General features: G+C 39.7%; 1 protein-coding gene across 1 annotated transcript; it reads right to left on the bottom strand.

Annotated features, from left to right (window-relative positions):
- Nucleotides 1-75: 75 nt before the first annotated feature.
- On the bottom strand, nt 76-4,427 carry cyp1a (cytochrome P450, family 1, subfamily A). Its single transcript, XM_042483779.2, has 7 exons — nt 4,275-4,427; nt 2,977-3,852; nt 2,747-2,873; nt 2,569-2,658; nt 1,769-1,892; nt 1,489-1,575; nt 76-1,237 (listed from the first exon to the last, which is right to left on the bottom strand). Exons 2-7 carry the CDS (start codon nt 3,814-3,816, stop codon nt 940-942), a joined length of 1,566 nt encoding a protein of 521 aa, XP_042339713.1. The 5' UTR covers nt 3,817-3,852; nt 4,275-4,427; the 3' UTR covers nt 76-939.
- Nucleotides 4,428-8,611: the final 4,184 nt, after the last annotated feature.

Raw genomic sequence — 8,611 nt, forward strand, 5'->3', positions numbered from 1 at the left:
ACTGTGTAGGTGAATTGGTCTTGGAATCTTTTGTTTTTTGCTTTTAAAATCAAGCAAACAATAAGGACAAGATGATCATCTCAACATGTTTATTTAAGTGGCTGATTAAAAGATGCTCAGATCACATGCCCTTCCACGTTATACAATCATTGATACATTAGAGACAGAAGTACAAAACTGTATAGCCTACTAATATATTCAAAAAATCACTGGAACTCTTTTGGTGTCCTGATATTTCATATAGATGCAGAGCAAAACTATTTCACCTCAAATATATACAAATGCTAGGCACATAAAAAAAATGACTTTATAAAATACAAGCGTGGTATACACACAAAATCACATTTTTGGGATACAATTATAGCTTCAGTGTCTTACATCCACATTATAATGTAATACAAATAATTAGCTTACAAGTGGCAATGGTATCATAAGGTAATATAGATTTAGTTTAGAGTCCTGTGTCACAGAAGAAAACAATTCAGGTTCCAGTGGCCTAAATAGTAATGCCTATTCAGCAAAACATACTTTGTGTCCCAAAGTTAAACAAGGCAACTTAGTCTCTGAGGATTTTTTTTTTTTTTTTTTTTACAACTTCTTAATGTGAGCCATTTACTACACACCACAGGAGAACCAGGTATTTCCTTATACTTCATTGAGAAGCACCAACCCTTTCCCTTTGCAGGAACATCTCTTAGAGAATCAAAATACATGATAGAGATGTGTTCACACAAACCAAGACATCTCTGACAACCTGCAACAAGCATTTCACTTAATTGCTTCAATGCCATTAGCTCTGTAGATCAAATTCAGCATTCGATGCGTTACATTCTGAGAAAGCTGCTTCTTTCACTGACTGTTACACTGACTGTGACCCATACATTGTAAGAGTCAACTTATACCAGCTATTGAGTCATATATTGCACATTATAAATAGCTTCACTGTTCACTCTTCTGTCGCAATGTGGCTGTCAGGTGGCAGCGTTTGCTTCTCATTGTGAGACCATATTCTGGGGTCATGTCCAGTGGCTCTCCAGGCTTCGTGTGAAAGCGCAGCTTCTGGATGATGATTGCCAAGAAGAGGAAGACTTCATTTCGTGCAATGACCTCGCCAATGCAGCGCCGCTTTCCCATGCCAAAAACCATCACCTTCTCCCCCTCAAGCTTGTTGACTTCAGTGCCATCAGCGCTCAGGAAGCGGTCTGGGTTGAAAGAAGTCGGATCTTTCCAGATCTCACTGAAAAGTGCAGAAAATGAAGCAATAAGATAAGCTGCAAAAATGACAGCGTCAATAAAAATGCAGGTCTATAAACAATTAGAGGTTTAATGTCCTGAGGACTGCTATTGTCTTTTTTTACAACTACCAATGGGGAGCACATAAGCAAGGCCTTCCTGTACTTTAAAACAGAGCACTCTCTGCTGGTGATACTGGGCAGCTCTGAAGAGTGAAAGTTAATCAGTTGTCTTCAACTGCAAAAAAGAACTTACGGATCTTGATTGATCTGCCACTGATTGATGAAGACACAGGTGTCTTTGGGAATGAAGTAGCCATTCAGAGATGTGTCTCTTGTCGTGCTGCAAAAGACGGACAAAGTATTAGTCCCCTGTGTATCTACAGGGTTATATCACACATATTCTTGGGGTTGTGATAGCTATGTTTTTGTTGCATGTTGCTATGTTTGTTGTGTAAAAATATAGCATGTCATTAACAGCTAATTTTCATAGGAACATGAGATACTCTCATGCATCTAAAATAAATGAACCTCACCAGTGAGGGATAGTGAAGGGAAGGAATGAGGAATGGCGAAAGATCTCCAGGATGAAGGCCTCCAATAAGGGTAAATGGGGTTTATCAGAGAGGAGAGGCGTGCGATCGACACCCACTTGGTCCTCTGAAAAGAAAAAGAGATCATAGACTGTTAGCTCAGGATGGGGATTTAGGTTGCAGTCTATAGTATTGTCCCAGATTTTTTTTGCTTATAACAGTTCAAAAGATTAAATCCATGATTACATTCTTGATTCCCCCTTTAACCATCTTTATAGCACCACAGAAAAAGGACAAATATCAAGGGACATTTTGATATGGGAAGGAAGGGAGTTCCATTTTTTGTGGCATTATTAGCTGAGCAAATTTTGTGGATCTCAAGGGGACAACAGTCAACAGATGTGCGTCCAAGCTGTGGGTGATTTTTCTTTTTAATTAACTGTACATCAGAGAAAGATATGAAGTTTTTGAGGATTAAAATTTCAGATTTGGTAAGTTTGAAACAATGGTGTTGGTCTGGTGGTTTCTTTTCCAAAAACATCTTATAGATAGAGTAGAGGGGCTTCAGGGTGATTGCGCTGGTCTACTAGCAGCTTGTGGTTTAATAGGCCTGGTGAGAGGAGATCATGAAGTGTCAGAAAATCTGGGCAGTTTCTCAGAAAAGGTATTTTCATATGTCTGGACGTTTGAAAGTTTTGGACATCTTTTTGATTTCTTTTTAGAGTACCCCCCAACCCCTACCCCACAAAAAAATAGAAATTATATATCTGAGGAAGTATTTTGTGTAAAGTAGCTGTACTTACTTATTTCTTGATATAGTCTTTCCTGAATCTCTGGGTACGCCACCAGGTACATGACTGACCAAGACAGGCATGTTGAGATGGTGTCAAAACCTAGACGAAAAACAGAACCTCTGTAAAAAAACCTTGAAGTTTCCCTTCACACATCAGATCATTCAATTTGTAGAGAAAATTAACTTACCAGCTCCAAACAGGTCATTGACAATTCCCACAATCTTCTCATCTGACATCTGGATATTGGAGTTCTCATCCAGCTTCCTGTCTTCACAGTGATCAATCAGGGAGTCAGTGATGTCACGAATGTTGTCCTGAAAGAAGATTGGACAATCACAATAAATAATTCATTCATGGAAATTATTTCTCATTTTTATTAAAAATGTGGGAGACAACTGGACTTAATGGATAGTGTACCTTGTTGTAAGTGGCATAGTGCTCAGTGACGATCTTTTGCACAAATTTGCTAAAGCGGGCATTGATGTTCAGAAACTTTTTCATTGTAGTGCTGGGCAAGAATTGAAGAGCAGGGATGAAGTCTGCTGGATTACCGCTCCCCACCACCTGAGTGAACTGATCACTGAGGTTCACCAAGCTCAACAGCTCCTGGTCATCGTGGCTGTAGCGTCGTCCAAAGCACATTCCACAGATCACATTTGCAACGGAGACAACAATGTGGCGGAAGGGGTCAAAGCTGCCATCAGCCCTCATGACTTTGTCGACCTGTTTGATCAGATACTCTCCCTCTTTGCAGATGTGTTCCTCCAGCATGCAGGAGTACTCTGGGGTCGTGCCCTCCAGGATGGAGAAGGAGCGCAGGGCATTGTAGGCCAGCTTCCTGCGGGCACGCCAGACACCTGCTTTGTCTGTGCTGAAGGCCAGACTCTTGCCATCATTGATGAACCGGAAGCTGTACAGGTCAGGTCTGCCAGAGAAATCATCCCCTTGCTTGATGAGAGCCTGTCGAACTGTTTCGCTGCCACTCAGAACAACAACGGGGCGCATGCCGATCTGGATCTGGAAGACGTTGCCATAGAGCTTGCTCATGGCGGTGAGACTCAGGTAAGGTTTGCTTCCCACCTCCAGCACATTCCCAATGATTGGCAGGGGCTTCGGTCCAGGCAGGCGACGAAGCCCCTCAGGAATATCAGTGCGGAAAAACTTGAGGATCAGGTAGACCAAACACACTGTTGTCATGGCCACCAGACTCTCGGATACCGACACTGATCCAATGAATGGTAGTATCATTAGCACCATGATGACAACTCCTTTTTTTTCTGGCTTCTGCACAACCTGGAAATTAAATAGGAGGGGCATCAGAGTAATGAAGGCAGGGAGGAGAGGTATTGTGCAACATGTTGACTACATGCACCATAAAGTTGAAAGTAAATGAAAACTGTCACACGTCGTGTGTTTGTTATTAATTGGACTCTATGGGTTTGCATGCTGCACAAAAACGATTTTTACAAGGCTATGAAAAGCAGAAGTATCTAAAATGTATTACCACCAAACTGACTCATAGAAAGCCCCTGAATACAATGCAAGGATCAAAAAGAAAGAGTATATTATTAGTTATTAGAACTTGCAAATGCAAAGATCAAACTCCTACTTATAAAGCTTGCAAAAGAATCTCCACTCAGCACTTTGCTCTTGTTACTCTGACATTGCCTGCTCAGTTAGAAATCAATCTGTCCTCATGCATATAATAAGCTTACCTTAGTGGAACAGTAACAGAGGAACAATGCTGTGATCCCAGAAGTACTTTTCAAGACAGTAAAAATGTCGTTTAGTAGAGTTTATGTCCGAGTTAATTCTCTTAATGTCCCCAAATCTGAGAATGGTCTCTTGCTTTATAGTGCGCTCCACAGCTTCATTGGCTGCTGTTCGTGACGTAATCTCTCTCGCTCGCTCGCTCGCTCGCTCCCACTCTGTTAGTCATGAATGAAGTTTAGTGCAGAGAGAAAAGGTGTGTGTTATGTGCGTGCTTTTGGTGTTTGTGTGCGTGCCAATGCGAGATTAGTAACAGTTTGTAACTTCGTGTCGGTGAAAAAAAAAGTATTTCTCACAAGTTGTTGAAACAAAGTTTTTGGTTTGCGTGACTTTAAAGCCTAAATGCGTTTTACGTTTTATAGTTTATGGACAGATAAGAGGTAATGGCCAACACGGGCAAGTATCAGTTCGTCCACTATAAAACTGTAATAACACTGTTCAGTGTTATACATGCAGGTTGCTTTTAAAGCATTTGTAGATGTAATGTTGCGTTTGGCTTCTATGTAAAAAAAACCAAAAACCAACAACTAAAAATCTATTTTATTTCTTTGCAATATTTGGGCTTTAAAATCATATTAATTTAAAGATGCACTGCCTCTAGGCTATAAAACATTCAGGCGTTGAGCCCATCTGTGTCATTGTGGTGTTAGCTTTAATTTTATTTTTAAAATTAATGAATTTTATGCGATCAAATAATTCAATGCACTCGGATTTTAGGATCCCATACAATTTAATAAAATCGATGCAGGTTGATGCATCTCACGTGGATCAGGCTCTGATATCGCTCAGTCAAGCCTTTGATGAGGTGATATTGTGATATATAACTGACTTGAATCAATATTTTGGGGAGGCTTGCTATCATCGTGTTGTGAGACTGATTTTATTGGTCAAGATTAAGAAAAGTATTTCTCTATAGCTTGGAAAACGTCAATAACAGCCCCATGTAAAAGAAAAAATAATCTATAAATATCAGGAACGTTTGAGGTGAGCTTCAACACTATAAAAGTATTATTTTTTGTCAGCCTAAACTTAGGTTTCTGTCTTCATAGTCGATCCTTTATGCCTGCAGTAACGAAATCAGGGTTTAGGTGTGAGAACTGGAGTTTCTGACAACTTCCAACCACCCAGGCAGCTTTAAGTCCTGATACAACAGCCAAATGCCATGTCGTGCTTGTACCTGTTAGTTCTCCGCTGGAGTTAAAGATTGACCAGTTGCGTGAGAGCGCAGTGATCAAACCTCACCTCCCCTTTGAAGAGGATGCGGAGGGGGGCAGCACTGCTGGAGTGCAAGGGTAGATGAGTTCAATACCATTCCTCTTTGTCCCCTTTTTCAACCGTTTATAGTATATGCTACACAAACAGCATCTTCTAAGAGGGCATTAATAAAACACGACACGACTTCACACTTAAATGCTTTGCCATATTTCTCTGTGCCTTATACGATATGCACAATATATGGTACGTTCATTCGATAAATCTATATAAAGTGATAAATTGGATTTATAAGCCTGATTAACTTCAAAACGTTTAAAATGTGACGTTTCACATGGGATTTGCGCTGTCCAACTAATCGTGGCCACTCAGACCGATCAGAATGCAACAGGTGTTACACCAAAATCCGTGACCTTTTAAAGTCTGTGACAGTCAATGACGGAGAACAAACGGCTGGCTCTGCAGTCAGATTTTTACACCCTCAGTTTCTGTTATCAGTATGGACGACTGTCTAAAAACATGATTTATGACCATAATCAAAGATTGTATTATCTAATTCACAGTAGAATAGCCTCTCTAATCCACTTTGTCTCTATGCTCACAATACAGCAGCTTTTACACAAACTCATTATATTTACAGGCTTTTGAACATATTTGACCAAAGGTTACTTTATGGTAGCCTAAATCCTTCTTTATCACCATTAATACATTTTATATGGATGAATTTATTTTTGCATTGACTGATTTTTTTGCCCTTATTTCTTATTAGGCTACTGGTCTCCTCATTGTCAGTGTAATGATGTAATACAAGTATTAAAGTATATATGCTTTGCTGTGTTTACTTGGCCTATAGACTGCATTTTGGTGCAGTGATTGGTCATCCTAGTTTAGGTAAATACCTCTTTAAGTCCATTTGCACTAACAATTTACCTGCGCTGATTACCATACAGAGCTTTACCATGGAGAAACTATGTAATTCAGAGCTATGAATCTAAACTATCAGTGTGGCTTTACATTGTTGTTTTATTGAACTTGGAATTCAACAATTTTATTCAGTCCCTTGGGTCAGCCAACATGGCAATAGATTAAGTTGCCTATCAGGCATCTGGATATAATTATTGTACTCCTTATGATGGCATGTCTGTGAAAATTGCATAAAAGAAAAAAAAACCCACTTACACTGTATCACTAAAGGAATCTAGTCAGTAAAATATTATTTTTGGCCCATGAAAGCTGAGCATTTTTTTCATGGTGATGTAGCAGAGTGAGAAGCCCTTTTCTTTCTTTCTTTTTTTTGTTGAAATACTATGTAATCTAGATTAATATAAATGCATGTTATAATTTGATTTGGGGATTTAATTCTTGTTTGCCATCCTTGAATTGTGTGTTCTAAATATGTAATTCCAAGTGGTATCAGAATTGGCCATAATCATCCTGTTATTTCCTGACATGAGACAGGAGTTGACAAATAAAAAGAATGAAAAAACTGTCACTGAATAAATCCATTAATGTACTGTCTGCATGATATAATATTTTAAGAACAGCCTTATTTAGCCTTTTATCAGCCATTTCCCTTTCATTTACACAGCCTTTAGAGTGCAAAGCATGTCTTTGCCTTTTGAAGAGAAATGATTTATTTGATTTAATTGAAGATCAGTAGCAACAGTAAGTTATGTAGAGGCTTCCAAAATAAAATCTAAGTTATGTATTTATTTATTGGCATATAGCTCTAAAATGATTTTATTGCCTTTCTAGGTTTTTTTAAATGCACTTTATTTTATTTTATTATTGTTTATGTAGGCTATGGGATCTGCCTCATAATATACCAAAAATGCCACATGTGCTCCAGAACCCAACAAAATATATGTAAGTCTTCATAAAACTATTACAGATACTTGTTTGTTTGTTTGTTTGTTTTTTTCAAATAAGACTGTTGGCACGTTAGGGGTTACTATGAATGTTGTCAGACGTGTGCGTGGGTTTTAACCACGCTTGAAGTTACTTGTTTAGAAACACTTACATTTCAGGGGGGAAAAAACAGTTTTTACCACACAGAAACACCGCCACCAAAAAGTACAGCTCTGATATCAAGGGCAGAATTGGAATTAAGGAAAAATCCGGCAGGTAAAAGTTTGGTTTGTATATTTATTTTGCGTAATCCGCGCGGCTCAGCGCTGTCCTGATCCGCCCAGACTGTGTATTGACTCTCCGGGGACTCTCGCCGTGCGCCGCGGGACTGCGCCTCTGGTGTTGCAGGTTGCGTGAGAAGCGGAGCTGGCGTCCAGAGGGGAGGGTCCCGGTCTTCTGGACAATCCTAAATCTGCTTGGTCAAGTCACGCGAAGGCAGCAGCCTCTGGAAAAGACACAAGGGTCTTAAACTTGCAGAACAAAGAGCGCAGGACGCGAGACTCCCCTTTTCCCCTGCTCGGGCACGAAGGTGCACATATTTGCGCGCTATAGCTTCTGTAAATGCGAGGATCTTGGGGCTTTGGAGTCATGCAATCTGCCACTCAGGCTTCATTCACTGCAGTCATGCAACACGGTGGGGCCGGACTGAGCAGTCACACAGGCGAGAGCCCACCAAACGGCAAAACAAGTTATGAAAAGTGGAACTTATGAAAGAAGGTGAAACAGGCACCCTTTCTGTCACGCAGCGGGTCCAAGAGTGGAGCCTGGGATCACTGGACAGGGTGCGGGGAGTCGGTTGGTAAAATTAGGAATAATTTCATTTTTATCTTGAAGTCAGGGCAGTGAGAAAATGATAAGAACACTAGCGGTGGAGTCACTACACCATATGATATACAGAAACAGCTGTATTGCCTTAGTAAATAGTTAATTGATAAAACACGTACTTAAAAGAGATCAATATAAATATTTTTGAGAACCAAAAGCCATCTTTTAATCCAATTGATGTATTACCAGCCAGCTACTATAGAATGAACTACCCTGGAGTGAAGAAATAAAAAACAAGATTCTAATTATTCGCATTAGAAATAGATTACAGCTGCAATAATATGCATCACTGATTACTGCACTGTAAAATCTGACAAGTTGATTTTACTTCCAAAAA

This window comes from Plectropomus leopardus, chromosome 1, assembly GCF_026936395.1.
Source record: "Plectropomus leopardus strain MGB_pleo_1.0 chromosome 1, ASM2693639v1, whole genome shotgun sequence".
In the NCBI taxonomy this organism is placed as follows: Eukaryota; Metazoa; Chordata; class Actinopteri; order Perciformes; family Serranidae; genus Plectropomus; species Plectropomus leopardus.

What these genes read in the sequence shown, in the direction of transcription:
- cyp1a (XM_042483779.2), bottom strand. Translation starts at nt 3,816, where the DNA reads ATGGTGCTAATGATACTACCATTCATTGGATCAGTGTCGGTATCCGAG. An exon ending in AAGACTATATCAAGAAATAA is followed by an intron (nt 1,893 to 2,568) that starts GTAAGTACAGCT and finishes TTTTCTTTTCAG; the next exon opens with AGGACCAAGTGGGTGTCGAT. An exon ending in TGGCAGATCAATCAAGATCC is followed by an intron (nt 1,238 to 1,488) that starts GTAAGTTCTTTT and finishes TGCACTTTTCAG; the next exon opens with TGAGATCTGGAAAGATCCGA.